General features: G+C 25.1%; 1 protein-coding gene across 1 annotated transcript in view; it reads right to left on the bottom strand.

Annotated features, from left to right (window-relative positions):
- LOC126908501 (Kv channel-interacting protein 4-like) overlaps window positions 1–23,543 on the bottom strand; it is a 73,505-nt gene that overhangs the window by 18,643 nt on the left and 31,319 nt on the right. Inside the window, exons 3-4 of the mRNA XM_050690635.1 lie at window positions 16,364–16,555; window positions 16,201–16,274 (exon numbers count right to left, since the gene is read on the bottom strand). Coding sequence (XP_050546592.1) covers window positions 16,201–16,274; window positions 16,364–16,555 — 266 coding nt within the window. The remainder of the gene's footprint in view (window positions 1–16,200; window positions 16,275–16,363; window positions 16,556–23,543) is intronic.

The raw sequence follows: 23,543 nt of genomic DNA, 5'->3' as shown, positions 1-23,543 counted from the left end.
GAAAAAAAAAATTGTGCTGATACATACATTTTTCGAAAAGTTATAGCATTTTCAAGTTGAAAATTAAAAATCGAAAATCGAAAATTTTAACACAAAAATAGTGTTTTTTTAACTACGGCAACCGTTTACATGCAGAAGATAAAGTGTCGGGACAAATTTTTTTTTTTCATTTTATAGTATATAAAATAAGCTTTGATTTGATATATGTTTAAAGGGCGCAGTATTTCCGGAACATTTTCAAAAATTAAGTTGAAAAAGTTAGTTTTTGTAAAAAAGTTGCTATTTTAAATCCCCCCCGTGAGCAGAATAAGTGTTAGATTTTCAAAAAAAAATGATATCAAATGAAAGAAAATTACCTAAGGTTTCAATATAAAGAAATATTATTTTGATTAGTTAATATTTGAAAAAGTTATGGCAGTTTTAAGTACAAAAAACATCCCGATAGAAGGTGATTTTTATCGTAAACATTACATTTTTTTTATAATTTCGACAGCCATTTGCACATAGAAGATAAGGTGTCGGGACAAATTTTTTTTTTTCATTTTATAGTACATAAAAAAAACTTTAATTTGATATATGTTTAAAGGACGCAGTATTTCCGGAACATTTTCAAAAATTAAGTTGAAAAAGTTAGTTTTTGTAAAAAAGTTGCAATTTTAAATCCCCCCCCATGAGCAGGTTAAGTGTTAAATTTTCAAAAAAATTATATCAAATGAAAGGAAAATATCTAAGGTTTTAGTTTAAAAAAAAATTATGTTGATTTGTTGATTTTTGAAAAAGTTATGGAAGTTTTAAGAAAAAAAAGTGAAGAAAATGACAAAATTTGTCGATTTTTAAATTTGTAATTTTTTTGGATATTTCCCCCATTTGCGGGGAACGAGGGAAAATTTTTAAATTTTTAAGGGTAATGTCTTCAACTAGATACAATTTGTGATCTTTTGACGTATTGTTAAAAGAAATCGGTCCAGTGAGAGCTGAGAAAAAGTAGTGACAGACACAAAAAAAAAAAAAAAAAATAAACACATCATGGTAAAATTAATACCTTCTCAGCTTCGCATCGAAGCTAAAAGTTTAACAACAGTGAAATATTTTGAAAAATTGATCTAACATCAAGATATATCTATATATAATAGTTTTTTTTTTAAGTATAACACTATAATAATTCAATTAAAAAACTGTGTATCATTAAGACAGTATATTTTATATTATAATTAAGGGAGGATGACGAGAATAAATTCCTTGAACAAAATGATTTGTATAGATAATACAATTTTTTTAAATAGTGAACATTTTTCTAAGTCATGAATGTATTGGAAATTCAACAACTTTAGATACATTTATTATTTTGTTGATATTTTTCATTCTTAGACAACGTTTAAAGTATTTTCAAGTATTTTAATAAATAGATAGGATACATAGCGTGGATGGGTCTACGTATAATTGGTGTTCGTATAATCCGCCCGCGTTTTATATCCACTTTATGTATTATAATGCTTGTAACTTGATAAGTACTTATCCTATAATTATTAACGATCAATCAAAATTTCATTAAAATAAAAAATGGCTAATTTGAAAAAAAAAAAAATTCATATTAATAATAAATAATAAAAACATATGATTTGGATGTAAGGATGCAAAAATTGTTCAGGGAATTTATAATTGGGTCAAATTATTGAATTTGTCATATCTTTCTGACACACTCTATACCAAATCAAAAATAAAAATGGAATTAACCAATTTAAAAAAATTTTATGATGTTTTAATAGGTAGCCGTTTGTTTGCACAAAGGCAAATTTAGTTATTAAATTAATTTGTTTCAAAAGTTCATTTTTAAATGCAAAAGGAGTCATTTTAACAATTCTAAGAAAAAAGTCAAAATTTACTGATTTTTAAAGTTGCATTTTTTTAGGGAATTTGCCCCATTTACAAGAAATTAGAAAAATTTTTGAAGGTCATGTATTCAACTAGATACGATTTGTGATATTTTGACATATCGTTAAATAAAATTGGTCCAATGAGAGGCAAGAAAAAGTGGCGAAAGATACATAAAAATATATATATATATACAAAATGTTCAAAGAGTAAGGAAACGAGTTCCTATTGTTCTCATTGTTTGTAACATTTGACTTGTTTTCTTACTTACTGACCACTCTGTATAATCATTTAGTGGTACAATTAATACTTTCCCATATTCACATCAAAGATGAAAAAATTGAATGAAAGTTTTTTAGTGGAATAATTTTTTGTGACATTTAGCTAAACAAAAATAACACAGAGTTTATTTTTTTAATTTGCTTTTAATAAAGCATATATATATATATTATTAAAAAAACCTAATTTGTACGCTTAAAATATTAACATGAATTTTATGAAAACACTAAATTTTCCAAGAAACCTTATTGTTAAGAACCAGGACAAAGACTGATGAGTTGTTGGTATTAGTAAGAAAATAAAGGCATCAATTTTATTATGTACGAACACACAAAATAACCAACAAAAATATTTAATCATAACGCATTCTCCAATTTCGTCCTGTCATTTTGTCATAAATAATTGGTTGTCAGAAAACATAGTATTGCGATTTTTAAACGTTAAAATGAAACAATTTAGTACAACATAAAACAATTGCTGCTATAATATTAGATTTAGTAATATAAGTAAAATGTATTTATTATAATGGGAACAATAGTTTATCATTTTGTATGCAAAAAAAATAGAAGTTATTAAAATATTTTAGAAAGTTCTAGAATGTAACTTGTAACTAAATTGTAACTTTTAATTATTCTTATAAATAAACATTTTTCTAATGGTAAAAAAAAATTTTTTTTCTTAACCAAAGTGTATCGACTTGCTTTAATTATCGTACTTCTTAGATACTGGGGATCATATATTTGAATAATTTTATTTAATCCCTTATAACGTATAATAATAAAAAGAAATGTGTAATGAAAATTTTTTTATTTTGAATTTATACTTTTAAAATAAATGATTTATATTATTTTTAAATTCTTGGCTGACCCCAAGTAGTTGGAATTAAGGCGAGGAAAAATAAGAAGATTCTTTTTAAATTCTAATTTAACTTAAATTTTTTCGAATTTCGAAATTTTAATTTTATTATATATTTTTAAGTATAATGAAATTATAATAGTTACAAATTTGATCAATTGGAATATGTTTAAATAATTTTTACTTATTTTAAAATATATGATTAATTAAGTATAAATTAATAATAGTCATATTAAAACTTAATTTTGATATTTTCAATTCATCTTTGATATTTCAAAAGTGACTTACGATAAATTGAAGTAAACTTCGTTACCTCAATACAGAATTGTTCTTTTATCCACTTAATTTCTCTTCAAATAATAATTATGTTAAGAAAATCTTTTTTGATACCTTTTAGCTTTCTATAGTTCTTGATTTATCAATAATAGAACTTTTTTTAATTCTTCCTTTATACCTTATAAGGGTGTCAACTTTATTTTTTGATTGCAAAATACATGTTTAACTAGATTAAAAGATAAAAAATGATCTATTTAAGAAAATGACTGGTCTATAACAGATTTTGACCCATTATTTCAAAAGTTATAAATATTTAAATTATAAAGTGGAAGTAGGCGTGTTAAGTTATTTTTATCATACAAAATTACTATTTAATAGTTGTTATCGATCAGTAATTTTCTTTATTGGACCATTTTTTATTTTATTAGCTTGTTTAAATTACAATACAAAATATTAAATATCAATTTCATACTATATTTAGTTACTTTATAAATATTTATTCATATATTATACTTATAAATCATATAACTTGTAATCAGCATATAAATAAGGAAATAGGAGTTAATTTTGCTTTTGGAATAATCTATCAAATTCTTAAAATTAAACACTATCTACAGATAAGCATTGTAGCATTTTTTATGATAGTGATTTTTATTACTGTCAGATATCATCTATACTTGTCTCAACACGCCACGTCCACACTATACTTTTAGCTTCGATGCGAAGCGGAGAAGGTATTAATTTTACTATGATGTGTTTTTTTTTTTTATGTCTGTTGCCACTTTTTCTCAGCTCTCACTGGACCGATTTCTTTCAAAAATACGTCAAAAGATCACAAATCGTATCTAGTTGAAGACATTACCCTTAAAAATTGAAAAAAATTCCCTCGTTCCCCGCAAATGGGGGAAATATCCAAAAAAATTACAAATTTAAAAATCGCTAATTTTCGAAATTTTTTCACTTTTTTTTCTTAAAACTTCCATAACTTTTTGAAAAATCAACAAATCAACATAATTTTTTTTTATACTAAAACCTTAGATATTTACCTTTCATTTGATATCATTTTTTTGAAAATCTATCACTTAACCTGCTCATTGGGGGGGATTTAAAATGGCAACTTTTTTACAAAAATTAATTTTTTCAACTTAATTTTTGAAAATGTTCCGGAAAGACTGCGTCCTTTAAACATATATCAAATTAAAGCTTATTTTATGTACTACAAAATGAAAAAAAAAAATTTGTCCCGACACTTTTTTTTCTACATTTAAACGGCTGCCGTAGTTAAAAAAACACTATTTTTGTGTTAAAATTTTCGATTTTCGATTTTAAATTTTCAACTTAAAAATGCTATAACTTTTTGAAAAATGTATATATCAGCACAAATTTTTTTTTTCTAAATACATTATAAGTACATCTTTCATTTGACATACTTTTTATTAAAATTGGACAATTTCCCCTTATATAGGGGGCGTTCAAAACTTAAAATATTGTAAAAAACATAGATCTTTTTCAACTGAACTTTTGAAAATGTTCCGGAAATACTGCGTCCTTTAAACATATATCAAATCAAAGGTTATGTTATATACTATCAAATGAAAAAAAAAAATTTGTCCCGACATCTTATCTTCTATGTGCAAATGGCTGTCGAAAATTTAAAAAAAAATGTAATGTTTGCGATAAAAATTACATTTTATCGGGATGTTTTTTGTACTTAAAACTGCCATAACTTTTTCAAAAATGAACAAATAAAAATAATATTTTTTTGTATTGAAACCTTAGATATTTCCCTTTCATTTGATATAATTTTTTTTGAAAATCTAACACTTATTCTGCTCACTGGGAGGATTTAAAATAGTAACTTTTTTACAAAAAATAACTTTTTCAACTTAATTTTTGAAAATGTTCCGGAAATACTGCGTCCTTTAAACATATATAAAATTAAAGCTTATTTTATGTACTACAAAATGAAAAAAAAAAATTTGTCCCGACGATCTATCTTCTATACGCAAATGGCTACCATATTGAAAAATATACAATTTTTGTATGATAATTATGGGTTTTGTATTTTATTTTAATAGAAGTTGATGTTGCTTTTGCAATTATCCATCAATTTTTTAAAATTAAACACTATCTACAGATTTTCATCGAAGCGTTTCTTATGATAGTGATTTTAATCACTGTCAGATTAAATCTATACTGGACCCAACTATGCAATGTCTCCACTATTCCGCGACCCCACTGTGCTACCGTTTTTTTTATTTTATATTTCTGTTAAGTGCATATTTATTAACATGATTAATAAAAATAGTAATTTTATCGAGTGAAAAAAATACATAAACATTTATGCAACAAATTAAATCACTAAAAAACACTTATAAATGGAAACATCAAAATGGAATGGGAAATTCCGTCTTATACAACCCCTACTCCACCACATTAACATACACGGTTGTATAACAATTTGATCAATAACACATGTATTAATAATAACAATATATTATAGATGGCTGTGTAACCGAGTTAACGATTTTGGTTGATCAATTGCTTAACATTAAAATGTTCCTGGTTACTTAAAATAACTATCTTATTTGCTACAATAGTAGTATAATGTAAACGTAATGCAAAATAAGAAAAAATAAATGTTGTAAAAAAACTGATAATAATTTTTTATAAATACTTTGTTGAAACTAAAAGTGTTAAAATTCATGGAAGGTACTAGAGCCTGGGGGTGCAATCATCCAGTTGTGTCACTAGAAATTAGATAACGGATAATATAAAGTTTCAATTTTTATTACACAAAGTGTAGTTTTGTGATAACAATGTAAATATTTAATTTCATAGTGATTCGATATTATAATAAATAGTGTAAATTAGAAAAAATGTCTTTTACATTGTAAATTTTTTTATTTAACTAGTAAATAGAGTTTTTCAATAAATTAATATAAAAATACTCATATGAAAAACACCAAATATATTCCAATATTATAATTGTTTTCTAAACTTACAAAATATGGTAAAATTTCAACTTTATTCTCATAAATATTCAAGGTTTCCGAAATCATAATAAAATGGAAATTTTATTTTTATAAAACGTTATTTTAACTACATTAAATTTTCTCTTTGTTGTATTATCCATTTTTTGGGGTCTGTTGAATATTATTTAATATTCAATGTTAAGTGGGTAATGTTTATTTTTAAATTATTCGTGGTAAGAATATTGAATTTCACGACGTATAAAAAATTTACTCTTTTTAAAATCTAAATAAATATTGATTTAATGTAATAGTAAAACAGAACATTGTTTGCAGTTTTATAGAAATTCTAATTTATATCTTCATATTAGTAAAATGACGTACGCAAAATATTACAAAGTTATTAAAAAAAATAGAACAATAAATTTATGTTTGATAATGATTAATAAATATTAAAACTACTGAATTTACCACGTAGTATTTAATAAATTCAAGGTTCTGGGAATAATAAAATATAAAATGACTGAATAAGTGCGCTCTGAACGAATAAAAAGGTATTTTAGGCAAAGTGCTTGAGTTTCCTGTGGCGTATGGATAGTTTTAATTTAATACCAAACCCCATTGCACTTAAGAAATAAATCTTCAAGTTATATTTTAAATGAAACGGCTGCAGTAAATCATACACATGTCAGTGTAGATCTTAATTGTCATTAAAATGATATTAGCTCTAAAAATTTTTGATAGTATAATTTACTGCTTTAATGAGTATATTTTTTTTCTAACAAATGAAAATTTTTTTCATTATAAAATAATTTATTTAAAATGTTAAATATATTTAAAAAACAGTTTTAAACGTTTTATTAACAAAAACGGTAGCACAGTGTGGACTTGGCATAGTTGAGACAAGTATAGATAATATCTGATAGTGATAAAAATCACTATCATAAAAAAACACTTCAATGCTAATCTGTAGATAGTGTTTAATTTTAAAAAATTGGTGGATTATTCCAAAAGCAAAAGTTAATACTTTGTGAATAATTTGCTATTTTAAATCCTCCTGTGGGCAAATAAATAATCAGATTTTTAAAAAATTTAAATGAAATGAAAAGTAAATATCTAAGGTTTTAAAATAATAGAAAATTATCTTGATTTATTCTATTTTAAATAGTTATGGCAGTTTTAAGATAAAATTTAAAAAAAAATGTGGAAATTTTCAAATTTAAAAATTATAATTTTTTTTGGAGATTTACGCATTTACAGGAAGAAATTTTTTCAGGGTTTAAGAATAATGTCTTCAACTAGATACGTCTTGTGATTTTTTGACAAATCTTTGAAGAAATCTTTTCTGTCAGAGCTGAGAAAAAGTGACGACAGACATAAAAAAAACACATCATAGTAAAATTAATACATTCTTAACTTCGCATCGAAGCAAAAAAAAAATCCAGCACAGGGGGGTCGCGGCACAGTGGTGACGTGGCATAGATGGATCAAGTATAATGATATCTGATATAATGATATTCTGATAGTGATATTAAAATCACTATCAAAAAAAAAAACGCTTCGATGCAAATCTTTAGATAGTGTTTAATTTAAAAAAAATCGTGGATTATTCCAAAAGCTACATGATTTGCTAGTTCATTATTAATATCCTGATTAAGATAAAGTATGTCGAATGAAAAAAGGAATATTAAAAATATTATTTCTCATAAAAAAATAATGTTGATCCATACACTTTTCAATAAGTTATAGCATTATAAAGTTAAAAATGTAAAAAATAAAATTGAGAATTTTCACACAATAATAGCATTTGGTAGCCATTTTCACCGTGAAGACAAAATAAAGTCCGAAATTTTTTTTTTACATAATAAAGTAGATTACATTAGCTTTAATTTAAGATATATATAAAAGTGTCAGACTTTCCGGAACACTTTCAAAATTTAAGTTGAAAAAGTCAATTTTTTGTGAAAAAGTTGTCATTTTGAATCCCCCCTGTAGGCAGGTAAAAAGACAGACTTATAAAAAAAATATACCAAATGATAGGTAATGATATCATGCATCTATATAAAAAAAAATTATATTGAATTGGTTATTTTTAAATTGTTATGGCAATTTTAAGTAAAAAAATTGAAAAATTTTGAAAATTAGCGATTTTTAAATTTTGTAATTTTTTTGGAGGTTTCCCCCATTTACGGGGAACGAGGGAATTTTTTTCAATTTTTGATGGTAATGTCTTCGACTAGATACGATTTGTGATCTTTTGACGTATTATTGAAAGAAATCGGTTCGGTGAGAGCTGAGAAAAAGTGGTAACAGACACACAAAAAAAAAAAAAACACATCTTAGTAAAACCAGTACCTTCTCAGCTACTCATCGAAGCTAAAATGGTTCGCAACATATTTAATACTTATTGTAAGCAAATATAAAAAGATAAATTTTCGAAAACTAAATTATATTAAGGCTAGCTCTTTGGCAACAGTTATTGTCAAAATAATTATCAAAACGAATTATCATCTTCAAGAATGTTGCGATATGTCTTTAACATAAGACTATCTTACAGAAAATTGATGGTTATTGTCTTTTTTATTTATAAACAGAAGAAATTCTCTATTTTCTTCTGAAATTTAATTTGATTTTTTGTATTTATTTCATTACTGTTCAGTTGGCCATTTACTCTAAATAACTTTTGTAAATAGTTTTACTTAAAAATAACTAAAATAAAAACGAATTGAAAATTTAATGTTTAATTTGTTTACTGTAAATTAACAGATTTACAGATTACTTTTCTCATTGTTTCATTGTTACTCAATCAGCTATTTAATCAACGATTTTATTTGTGTAATTTTTTTCGGACAAGACCATAGGACGGCTAGTAGTGCACCGCACCGTCTTGCCTTAAACCCTTTTTACTTCGCTATAGGAGCGGGTAAGAGGAGTTACCTGGTTAGATGCCGGCTGACCGCACACCCAATAAGTGACGCGTAGACAATTAATGATAAGACAAATGTATTTAAAGTTCTGAAATAAGTAACTCAAAAGTATGAGGTGTAGATGGGTGTCCCTATTATTAATAGCCGACGAAGCGACATAAAATAAGATATTTAATAATAATAAATTATTAAAAAAATCAGACTTAACTGATCCATTAGTCTTCCGTGATGGTGATAAGTAGTGGACTGTATAAAACTTGAGTGATAATAGTATCGTATGTCTGGGTATCACAGTTAAACGTGTAGATTCTGTAATGATACTAGACGTCGGAAAAACGACTACGGCAGTGAAGTTGTTTAGTGATGGACAGGGCCCAATCACCAAAGACATGCAAGGGCACGAAAACTTTGGGAGCAAAAATGGGCGAACAATTGACCATCCAAGCGCCTTGGCTTGCTACAAAATGCAGACGCATAAAAATATTGACTCACTGACGTTATGAAATTAATGCAAAAAAGACCACTGCCCTTATGCTATTTTGAACGGTTCAGTTACTAAAAAATGTATGCCCAAAATTTTTTTTTTTTTTGTAGTATTACTTTTTTTGACAAATTAGGAAAAATCAAAATAAAAAATACAAATTTCGGACATTCGTCCTTTTACAACTAGACGACCCAATTTAACTTTAAATTTAATTAATGTGTAAACTCGAAATTTTCTTTCAAAATTAAATTAATTCATTTTAATTATATTAAATCAAATTAAAAAATACAGTAATTGATAAAAGCTAATTGAACAACTTAGTATAAAATTATCAAACCATTTTAGGATTTTCCAAATTATTAACTATTTATACTTGAGATAAATTAATATATTTAAACGATTAGATTTTTAGTAACTTGCAAACTTAAATAAGACACAGAAAAAGATAACTTTAAAAGGCTTAGATCGTTGGTGTCGAGTAAAGGTATTTCACTAATGGCTTTCGTGTTCGCTTCATCCGGTTTTAAGGATGACTGAACTTTACCTTTTCTTGGGTAATGTGTCCAAAGTATACTCATTGCATGAAATGTGTACAGTTCTTATCCAAGTATAGTCAACTTCTCGCTTAACGTTTCGGAAGTGATATTATACTCTTTGAACCAAAGCAAAAAATTTACACTGAGGGTCACTTGTTGCATTTATTCTATTGTCCATGTTAAGGCTATTGAGAATCATGATAGTTTTTCAATGTCCCTCATTGACACGGGGAAACTATTTAGTATACTACGTGCACAATGTTTTTTAGATATCTAGTAAATTAAATTAATAATAGATTCGTAAACCATAATACTTATATTTAGACACCGGATATATATGCGTTTATACATTTCGTTGAGTTATTTCAGCCAGTACAAATATTTAACAATAGGATTGAAAACTTAGTAATGTAATTTAAATGGGGTTATAATGTTGGTAGGGTTTATTGTTCCTAAAACTCTATTTATATTAAATATATGCATATTAGTGATAAACAATTATTAAATATAGATTCACCATTGAAGAATTTTTAATTTTTGTGAAGAAAATTACGAAGGCTTTTTCAAGGTTTTTTTTAGGGGAAATATACATAAGAATTTTTCTTTCTACAACTTATTACTCTTTTATATATTTTCAACATGAAAGATTTTTTGCTCCATATCCTCCTTTTGAGAACATCAATACAAAATACATAACATCGAATCACATTAGTTAATTTTACTTAGTGTAAATAATTAATAGCTAAATCATTAATACTATTATGATATATTACAAATAATCAGATAAGATTCATGTAAATAAATAGAAACATTTTAGCGTGTCCCTAAAAAGTAGATACATAATACCAATAAATATTTAAAATAAATTTAAAGATAAATTAAGTTTTTTTAGTCGGTTAGAAGAAAAAATGTTTTATTTAAATAAATAAATTAACACATTGAAAAAACCTTTGCGGGGCTTTTAATGTTATGTAACCCATTATCATTTTAAGACTAAAAACTTTAAATTGTACAACATAATTACTAACGAAATATTTTAGGTTAATAAATCTATAAAATAAAGTGTAAAAAAATAATGATAGCTATTTTAATGGAATAAACATTATGAGTTTTTTTTAAATAGCTAATAGTAATTATAATATAAAGTTGATTTTTTCCTAAAATTATAAGTTATTAAAATAGCTATGTTTTTTCTCTTTATTTATTTTTGAAAACACTCATGTGTTTAATTTAAAAAAAAAAAAAATGACAAAGTAAATAATATAATTTTAGCAGCAAACATTTCGATCAAACTGGGGTTTTATCGAAACATGTTATCGTCTCGTTTTTTGCATTAAAAGCAATTATGAATAAATTATTTTTATTTGATGTGTTAGCTATACGATAAATTTATTGTATGACTACCAAATTTTAAATTTAAAAAATATATACTAAACAAAGAATAAGTATTTTTATTAAAAAAAAAATAAGGTTCATCATATAATTGTCCTTGAATATCTAAATGGTACAAATTTAATAATTTTACCACCCTTAAAATACAGAAGCTAAAATAAGGCGTTTTTAAATATTTTTTTTATTGTAAAGCTCAGTTTAATAAATACTCTAAGGGGGTCTATGATACAAATTTCAAGTGTTTTTGAGTTGACTAATAAGTTAAATAATTTAATGTAGAATGGTCTGTAATAGTTATACAATTTAAACTCTAATTTTGATAATATTTAAAAAACCAATATTTAATAAAATAATATTTAAAAATTTTTATTTCTATTAAAAAAAGTCAAGTACAGTCAAGATACAGCGTAGTAGATATCAGGCGTCATTTTATATTAATGTTAATTGACATCTGACAGTGATTAAAATCACTACCGTAAATTACTTCAATACTTGTTTGAAACAAATTAAAAAAGGAGTGATTTTTTTAAATCTGGTAAATAAGATAAGTTTTTTAATATGTTATACCTACAAAAAATTACACGATTACATGATTAAGAGACCGATTACTCTTAGAATACAAGTCATCGGAACGTTTTTTTTTTATTATTACAGTAAAAATCCTTAAATTTGATTTAGTTTTAAATGATGTCGATTAATATGTTAATATACAAAACCCTTCAAAATTACAGAAAATGGTATGATTTTATAATTTAATATCTCCTAGAAATCGACGTTTCGAATAGTTTTTGTTTTTATATCTTAAAGTACATTGTATTAATTTTAACTTTAAATAAATACAGATTTTTCGGAATATTATTAAAATTAAAAATAAAAAAAATTAATATAATTTTTAGCACATACAGTACAGTTACTGATTAAATTTGCAAAAAAGTTTATAGTCGACAAGAAAATGTCTCAAGTATTATCAATAAAAATTTGTCAATAATCCGTCCAGTTTTTAAAAACATTTTTAATGTAAATTTAAATGTAAATTTTTAATGTAAATCATAAAGTAAAAATATTATGGTATACTGTTTTATAATAACTGGAACTTTTTTGAAACATTTTCCTTTATTACAATGATCGAAGGGAATTTTTTTTAATTGTGATATTGATTGCTTTAATTATTTACGTTTTGTTATTGTTTGACATATCATTGAGTAAATTCAATCATGTTTATTGGCCAAAAAAAAAAAAATACAACAGAATAAACCAATATAACTTCTGAGCTACTCATCAAAGCTATATGTGTATATATTTATCCTAATTTAAGATTTATTTTCTTATCAACTTAATAAAACCTAAGTAATTCCATTTAAAGTATCTCCTGGGATGACTTTTTGTATTAAAAATTATTTCTTTTAAGATTTTCTAATTTAATGTGATCAGCAAATTTCAAAATATTCACGACAAAACTAAATAATGATGGCGTTAAATCATCAATCATAATGAAAAATCAAATGAGACCTTTGAAGTACTCCAAAATAGCAGTAAATTCTCATAAATAACACTTTAAGATGTCTTTAAAAATAAATTGAATGGGGTTCTTTTTTAAATTTTTATTCGACCGTAAAAAGATTATCATTATAGTACCTCATTTTCTCACCAATTAAAAAAATAACAAAATTCAAAAATAATAAAAAAAGACTTTTATAAAATTATAATACAATTTCAATTTCTAACAATGGTTATTTTAAATATATTTCTCATACCTAAATTAAAATATTCTAAACTTCAGAAATTAAATTACAAATAATAAAATTAGTAAAGTTCTTAAAAAGCATTTAAATACAAGGAAATATAATTATAGAAATTTAGAAATGAGTATAATTTTATTTAAATAACCTTGTATTCCTTAATGATCCGTTTGAAAACCTATTTAAGAAAATAAATTATAATAAATGATCTTTATGGGTACGAAAACTGTATGAATTCTAAATGTGTTCTTCTGTCACGGAGAAAGTAAAATAAAAAAACGACAGCACAGTGGAGTCATGGTACAGTGGGGACTTGGCATAGTTGAGACAAGTATAAACGATATCTGACAGTGATTAAAATCACTATCATAAGAAACGCTTCAATGCAAATTTGTAGATAGTGTTTAATTTTAAGAAATTGGTGGATTATTCCAAAAGGAAAATTAACTACTATTTTCTTATTTATATGCTGATTACAAGTGTTATAATTTATAAGTATAATACAAGATTTTTTAATTATTTAATATTGTAATGTTTACGATGAAATTTTAAAAAATTATAAAGTTGTTGTCACTTTTATGGAAAATTTTTATAACAATTAATTTAATACTCTTCAAATAAACATTGTTACTTATGAAATGATTTCAAATCTGTAATTAGATTTTTTTGTATCATCTCTTTTTTGAGATTACTACTAATTAGTAAAAACGAGTATTTACATATTTTAATATGAATAAGATATCCCTTCCCACTAGGGGAGACTAAAGTGATGGGGTTGATGTTCATTGATGTTGTTAAATATAAATAAGATAAAAATTAAATTAACTATACATTTTTTTCCACCTTTAAATTAATTAAAAATAAAGTGCAAAAAAGACATTTTAGTAAACATGGTTCGAACTTTGTAGTCCGAGTGTGATACACATAAATGATAGCGATGCGGCAACCGTATATCGCATAGGCGAAAGACAATTTATGCTAATTCAAAGATTCAAAGTCGTTTTTCTTTAAATATTCAAAGTAAGTTTAACTTTATACTTAATGTAAGTTATACTTATGTAACTTCTATAAAAATCGATGGTCTCATTACTATGGCTAACCAAGGTAAGGTAATTTAAAATAAAAAAATTGTCTAGTTTTTTTTTTTGAAGTAATAACAGTGTAAAATTGAAATTGAAAAAAACCCCTTTTTATGACTTCGGAAAACGTACAAAATTTGTTTAAAAAAAATTTTAATACATGTTTTTTAACTACGGCAACTATTTGCACACAGAAAATAAGCAGTCGGACAAATTTTTTTTTAATTTATAATTTATACTATAAGCTTTAATTTAATATTTGTTTAAAGAACACAGTATTTTTAGAATATTTTCTAAAGTTAAGTTGAACAAAATTATCTTTTTGTACAAAAGTTTCAGCTTTGAATTTGCCCCATGGATCATTAAAGGATCAGATTTTTAAAACAATTATTTCAAATATAAAGGAAATACTTAAGGTATTTAAATAAAAAAAATTTTTTGGTACGCTCATTTTTTAAAAAGTTATGGCAGCTTAATGTAACAAAATAACATTACATTAAAAGGTGATTTTTTACACGAAAATGAAATTTTCTCTTCAATTTCAACGGTCATTTGCACATAGAAAATAAGTCGGACAAATTTTGAATCCCTCCTATGGGTAAATAAAGGGTCAGGTTTTCAAAAAATGTATATCACATAAAAAGTAAATACTTAACGTATTTCTATAAAAAAAATTATTTTGGTTTCTTGGTTTTTTAAAAATATATGACTGTTTAAGTGACTGTGTAAGTTTAAAAATGTCGAAATTTACTGATTTTAAAAATTATAATTTTTTTAAGGATTTCCCTCATATAAATAGAACGAGGACAATTTTTTCAATTTTTAAAGCAAAGTCTTCAACTAGATACAATTTTTGATCTTTTGACATATTATTGAAATAAATCGGTTCGACAAGAGCAAAGGAAGAGTGGCGACTGATATAAAAAAAAAACAATATCATAGTAAAATTAATACCTTCTAAGCATTTTGTTGAAGCTAAAGGATCATTTTGAAATACGATTTCTAAATAAATAATACAAATATTAATTAAGTACTATTGATATATAGTATATCAGTAGTATAAGACATAATATTAATTATTACTAATACATTATCGTATCGTGATCATAAAATTCGATTGTATTTAATAAGTCATATTCATGATTATTTTTGAAACAATAGCAATAAACCAAGAGCATCGTTTGTAGAGCATACTGAAATAATTTGATTTTTGATTCTGAATACAAACTATATCACAGTAATTATTTTAGGGGCTCATAATTTTTAAGCCTCGTAGTTTAAATTGTAACATTAATTAGATAATCGATAAAATTATGATTGTGTAATCATTCAAATGATTAAAAATGGGAGTAATAACATAATATTTATTTATTCATGTAGTTCGCATTCAAAATAAATAATATCAGAAAATTTAAATGATTCGGTCATTAAAAAAAAAAAAACACAAGTCATCAAAATTTAAATTTTACACAAACCACAAAAAACATCATTCCTTCAGAAATTCAACTTATTTTGCACTTACAATTTAATTAAATCAAGATAAAACATATTTGAATTGTGTTGTTTTTGTAGCAAATAAAAAAGTTATCATATGGAGATTAGGTCAAGAAATAAAATAAATCAACACGTTATTGTTATTAATATTTTTAAATAATCTTATATAATTTTTTTAGATAAAATATAGTTTTACACAGAATATTTAACTACTTGTATAATTAACAAATTTGACAAAATGTCACTCTTGAGAAATCAGTGATTTCTATTCAAATAGAAAAAGTATTAATCTTACCTCAAAATTTAGAATACCATTTCTCTCGTGGTCAAGCGATTGGAAAACATAGTGAGCGTATTGACTAGTATTTGCTGAAAATATATTTTGTATATTATTCGTCAGTGGTTAACTGAACAATGTATTAGTCTGTTTTTTAACTCAATAGTAATAATTTAATTACCTCCTTGTGGGAAAAATTGGGAGTAAATACCACGAAATGTGTCTTCTTTTATGAGACCTGTTGGACATTCCGTTTTAAAATTTCGGTAAATTTTTTTTATTTCTGATTCTGAGAAACCTGTTGTTCGACAAAAGTATTGTACACTTTCTGGTCGATACCTGGGAGGGGTTTCCAAATCATCTAATTCAGAATCTGAATAAAAAATACAAACATGTTATTAATTTTTAATATGTATTTTATTGATCAGTCTGAAAAACTACGAAAAAATCAATGATTATAAAGCGGTTATACATTTGTGAACTTTTTTCATCATTGAAAAAAAAAAAAAAAGAAATTACTTAGTGAAATTTGCCATGCAAGCTAAAAAAACAAGCGGGTATTATGTAACTATGTCACATAAGAGACAATAACGTTTTTAATTGAAAAATGCTGAAATTGTGAATTTTATGATTGCCTCTCGACTCTTAACAGAAGCATACTGTGTCAAAATTATAAAAATATACTCAATAAGTTGCAACAATTTAATCAGTTTTCCGTTAACTTTTACAAATTATTATAAAAAATAAGAACTGAGTTGATAAGAAATGAACATTCATTTTTTAGCGATTTTTTCATGTTTAAATCTATTGTGTAATCTCTCGTTGAATAATAAATAAAAAATTTATTTTATTTTTTATTTTTAAAACTTATTCGTGATTTTTTAGTAAAAAGTTTTGCAAATATTATAAAAAAGCAATTTAATATTTCATAAATTATTATTTTTATACACTCTATTAGATACACGCTATGAGTTAGCTATTATGTTAAACAATATTTAATTTAATGGGTCGATATTTACTACAAAATTTATGCCAATTTACTGGAATCTGAGTATTTAAAATTATTGAGGAAATTATAAATGTTTTGTTTTTTACTAGAGTAAATATGCTAATCAACTATTTCAGAGCGATTAAGTTTTAAAGTAATATTAAATTAATGGAAAAATGTTTGTACCTTATGTAAAAACATATTGTATAAAATTGTACATAATGAATAATTCTTAAGAGTATTTTTAATTAAAATCTAACCACATAAAATATATGAATATATGGAATTATAGAAACATTAAAAATGTATGCTTCAGTATGTTGTATTATTTGTTTCATTAATCAAAAATATTTCGCTGCTTAATAAAAAGTATTTGAAAAAATTAACATTATATTATAACAACGCATCGAACATTTAATGAATTAAATAAAATTCAATTAATTAAATTCAATTTAATTTAATTAATTAATTTGTCATTAAAAAGTGGAGTTTTTAAAATATCTTTTTCAAATAAATGGTTCGAAGAAATCAACATTTAATGTAGTGAAAAAAATGTGTTTATTTGTCCATTAGCCCGACATAAATCATTTAACAATAACATCAAAAAGAAAAATTACTTTCGTAATGTTGTACAAATGTGTTCAAATGTCTATGATGTGCAGAAATTGCGGAAGAGTATGTTCACAACAGCTTAGGTGATCGATAACTATTGGAAAACAACTAAATAAACTTATTTTTTGGATTTTGAGTCAGATGCGAGTTTAAAAATCATCAAACTTTTTTCACACCCTCTTTTCTTACCAATAGTGGAAATGTTATAATAACAACTAAATTTCACTTCTGGTCTTAACTACCTTGATGTAGTTTATTCATTAGAACTGATTAGATTTAAGCCTGTTCTGCATAAACGACCGAATTTCCCAGAAAATTAACAACCGCGTCTTTGGTATTGTAACGAGCTTACTAATATTAACTCTGCGTTTGTCTTATTAATGTGAAGGAAATCTTATTCTAACTCGTTGAAATAAATAACTGCTTAGTAATTATGGCGATATAAAATTATTTGTTACATTAGATGTATATTTATACAAACATGCAAATGAAATGCTATCCTACAAAAACATGCGTAAAAAAATAGTAAGTCATTTAAATACAATTTTTTGCCGTAGCTATGCAACAGCAATATCTCATAATAAATAATAACAAATTAAAAACCTATACTTGTTTGTATGCTCCAAATTAAAAATGAGTAATTACATTTGAAAATGTTTACCCACCTGTGTTAAATTACTTGCTAATTAGTACTAACGCGCAATGTATATATTGATTAATAAAAACAAAATATTATATTTTTTCATTTAAATTTCAAATTACTCTAATTACTATTTGAAAATTTAATTTAATAATTTTTTGTAAAACATAAAAGCATCATAATAACCATAATTTGTAAAATAATTACTGATTTGATGTTACTACTTTTTCTTTTGCACTTACAATTTTCTTTTATAATCTAAAAACATGAGTTAAAAGCAATATTGATAGAGCTTTTTTTGTGATTTCATAATGATTTGCTTTGATACATGCGTAATAAGTTTTTATAATAATATGTACATAATACAAAAATGGACAGGAGACACATCGAGTATTTATTACCACGTTTTAATTTATTTCTGTACTATTTCCGCATTTTAAATGAATTTTTAGTATACTTCTTAAATTTTAAATGTGCGAGTATAATACATAAAAAGATTAATGGAATTTTAAAATCCGTCATTTTTATTTGAAAGTGAAACCGTTGATAATACGTTTCGTTTGAATTGACAATGAATAGTCTTCAAAATTAGTATTATTCTGAATGTATGTTTTGAAATATTTTATTAAGATACAAGATTCAATCATTTAAAATATAGCAACACGTTTCCCATTGATATTAAACACAAGGATAATATATTTTTTTACATAATTTAAAAATTCAATAAGTTTTTTATCACTTCAGCCGGCATCTTATTCCGGTTTTCCATGCATTGTTTTTCTACGAAGACAAGGGAAAGTAACTGTAAAGAACACAGCCCTCTATACTAAATCGAAAATATTTTGAGTTTTTATTTTTTAAGTTTTAATAAACACGTGTACATTGTTTTTTTAAAAACAGGAATAAATATTTCAGATTTTTGGATTATTTAAAATTAATATTCATAATAGACAAAAATGTTAGTCAATGAGCGATTAGTTTCTTATTTTAGAAATAAAAATCATAATAAATATTACCTTTTGTCAATATTAACAGTATAGAAGTCTGTAATGTGCTAAATTGATTCAAGAATAAAACAGACAGTATTTATTAAAAAAAAAAAAAGTGAAATATGAAAGTCCATGGGTTTAATATCAATGTTAGAAATACCCACTACCCAATGAAGAAGTCTTGATAATACTATAGCAGCCTTGTCCCATATCCGTTTATGTATTATCATTAGCTACCATTGGAACATGCCAGTTTGATGTTGGGAACGAGCAGTGGGGTTCTATAACAGTTTGTTTTACGCTGCACAACCTAAGGCGAACTTGACGCCGGTCCACGCTTGTCTTATGAAGTTGAACACCCGTCTGCACAGCGATCGGGACGACGGTTGCGATTGGTAACAGGACGTGTTGTGGTCGGCGGTGGGATGGTGGCTACGGCGTGGTTTCAGACCGCGGTCACTGTGGCAGTGGTGATAATGGTGGTGATGGTGATGGTGATGATAGAGACCACTGTGCCCGCTATTCACCATAGACGTTTGAAGCGGCGGCGTACGTATTTCCACGTCATTGTAGTAGTGTTCGAACCCGTCCGGCCACTCTAGATCCTCGAAGCCGATCGTTTTTTCGCTTTGCCGTCCGAGACTTGGCCGTTTACCGCGCGATGTCCTATTATTGGTCACCAAAAAAAAACGTGATCCGTAAAAACAGCCGTTTATAAATAATAGTGGCGCCTTCAACGTGACTGTCAATGTGATCGACGGTTAACAGCTGACTGGACCACTCTGAACGGCCAACGTCCGAGGTCCCTGTGAAAATTAACCCCAACGTATAGTTTTTTCAACCAATAATTTATTTTATTTTATTTAAACTGAAATATTGTTCTAATAATTTCTCTATAACACACAGACATCTTACAATATATGTAGTGTCTGTTACATAAAAAATATTTCAATTCAGGAAATTGTGTTTTGTTGTATGGAAAAAATTTTGATAAATATTATAATCTATTTTTATATTCAGCTATAATAGTATTTGAACTAACTCATTATTTTGTTATTCTAAATATTTTTATCGCAGTAATCGCAAAGTTTTATAGATGTGTATAATATACATATGCATGTACACTGTATAATATACAGTGTATATGCATATGAAAACTAGCAGGAACGGGTTGTAACTTTAAATAAAACAGCTTTATAAAATCTCTACTTACTTGATATAATACTGAACAAGAACGAGCAGAATTAAAAAAAATCGTAAAATATCTGCAAGGTAATCAACATTGAAAAGTTCAAAAAAAAAAACATCAAAGTGTACTTTACTCGTAAAAGTCTAGCTATCATTAAACAGGTTATTAAGGATAACAAGACCATAAAAAACGTTTTTTTCATAAGACTTTTCGAGTGTATGTGAATATTTTATATAAAATTTTTAAGTACATCCCATATTGTCACTTGATCAATATACAAATGCATAAAAAAACAGTTTTGTTATTATACAGAATCACTTTGATATTAGTCATGAAGTAATTATTTTCTTAATGATACTTTATAATATTCAATGAGTATATTAAAATAATTATCGTTTTATTTAAGAGATAAATCTTTTTTGAAAATTATTTTCATCAAGTCAAAATTTCCTGTTCATGAACCATTGCATAAAAGTTTTCGTGTGTTAAAAAAACATGGTCTCTGTGAGTACATGAATCCAACCGTAACTGTTAAATGTGTGCAAGATTCTCCATTATCGACTATGCAACACTTTACCGTAATCAGCGATTCCTTAGAAAAAGTTGTTTCAATTTAATTTAAAACAACTAATAAAAAATAAGGGTTTTTTTGTAATCAACCCCTAACTGAAGTTTATGTTTGTTTTTATACTTATATGTAGTAATAATATTTATTTACCTGGTTTTTATTAAAATATTTAACAAAGAATTAATTTTTAATTCATACAAACTTCTTGTTTTCTTTTACGTGATTTAACACTACTAATGTCAATAAATTTTGAAAAATTTACGCTTATTGATTATTGCTTGAGTATTATAAAATCATAATGATGTGATAAATGTTCTTATTATAAATAGCCTTTGGACGCCGTCAAATTTACATTTATATAATGTAATGGGAGTTATCATATAATTTAACATAAGTTTCGCTTTGTCAGTTTAGATTAAATATTCAATTCAAATAAAATAATTCACTTAAATAAAACTAAACACCATAATTTACTCATAAGTCTTGAATTAAGTTAAATTTATTTTTCTTAATATTTTAAAAGTAATTTGGATGTTATAAGTTAATTATACAAAATATTTATATTTGTATTTGAAAAACATTATTTATTATATTGACTTATTTCGAAAGTAATAAAATGTTAATTAGTCAAGAAATGCATAACTTTGCAATTATAAATTCATGTGTTTTTAATGAATAACAAAAATAAAGAGCATAGTATTGTTATTTGTATTACTACGTTTAATTTCGTCGATTTCTGAAAGATATTATACATTTCCTCAGTAAAATTTTGAAGCATAATGAATTTTGATAATATTTTTACGGCATTACAACGAAGTCACATTAAGACAATTTTATTGTCACAGATCTACACAACAAATTGGCTATAAAAGTTTAATATAACACAAAAAACACCAAGAATTTGTGTAGAATTGATACCAGAATAACTTGCAGTAAACCAGTCTAAATATATGAAATAATTAAAAACCTTTAAATGATCCAATTTGTGATGGTTAAATATCTATTATCATTTTAGTTATATCATTAATTATACATCACTAATAAAATGTGTTACAAGTATTTTTAAGAAATACAAAATTTGATTACATAATTTAAATGATAAGATCTTTAAAATATTTAACTTTTTTAAATTGACCCATTTAACGGTATCATTTATGTAATGATCCATGTAAGAGTATTCAATTTCTAAAATGATACAATCGTTTTTTTGAGTCAATGACTAATGAGTATATAAATACAAAGTTCCCTAGAATGCCATAAAATATTAATTAACTCCACGAAATTGTAAAAAAAAAAACCCAGCACAGGAGGGTCGCGACACAGTGGTGACGTAGCATAGTTGAATCAAGTATTATGATATCTGACAGTGATTAAAATCACTATAAAAAAAAACGCTTCGATGCAAATCTTTAGATAGTGTTTAATTTTAAAAAATTGGTGGATTATACCAAAAGCAACATGATCTGCTAGTTCGTTATTAATATCCTGATTTAGATAAAGTATGTCGAATGAAAAAGGGATTATTAAAAAATATTATTTCTCATAAAAAAATAATGTTGATCCATACACTTTTCAATAAGTTATATCATTATAAAGTTAAAAATAAAATCGAGAATTTTCACACAATAATAGCATTTGGTAGCTATTTTCACCATGAAGACAAAATAAAGTCCGGAATTTTTTTTTTTTTGCATAATAAATTACATTACATTAGCTTTAATTTAATATATATATAAAAGTGTCAGACCTTCCGGAACATTTTCAAAAGTTAAGTTGAAAAAGTAAATTTTTTGTGAAAAAGTTGTCATTTTAAATCCCTCCTTGTGGACAGGTTAAGGGTTAAATTTATAAAATAAATATACCAAATGAAAGGTAACAATATAATGCATCTATATAAAAAATAATTATATTGATATGTTAATTTTTGAAAAAGTTATGGCAATTTTAAGTAAAAAAAATTGAACAAATTTCGAAAATTAGCGATTTTTAAATTTTGTATTTTTTTTGGAGGTTTCCCCCATTTACGGGGAACGAGGGAAATTTTTTTAATTTTTGAGGGTAATGTCTTCGACTAGATACGATTTGTGATCTTTTGACGTATCATTGAAAGAAATCGGTTCGATGAGAGCTGAGAAAAAGTGGTAACAGACACAAAAAAAAAAACACATCTTAGTAAAACCAATACCTTCTCAGCTTCGCATCGAAGCTAAAAATGACGACTAACGTAATATCGAAAATTATAATTTGAAACATAGTTTAAAATACTATAAATATCTTATAATTTTGATTTTGATTAAAGGTGAAGACTAGTATGTACAAATGAAAAATTTATCCAAGGAGAAAACTATAAGTGATATAAAATTAGCACATCGCAT

The sequence above is a fragment of the Daktulosphaira vitifoliae genome, unplaced genomic scaffold (genome assembly GCF_025091365.1).
Source record: "Daktulosphaira vitifoliae isolate Bord-2020 unplaced genomic scaffold, ASM2509136v1 Scaffold_5, whole genome shotgun sequence".
Lineage (NCBI taxonomy): Eukaryota > Metazoa > Arthropoda > Insecta > Hemiptera > Phylloxeridae > Daktulosphaira > Daktulosphaira vitifoliae.
Note: the sequence above shows the minus strand (reverse complement) of the source record. Positions and strands in the feature narration are given on the sequence as shown.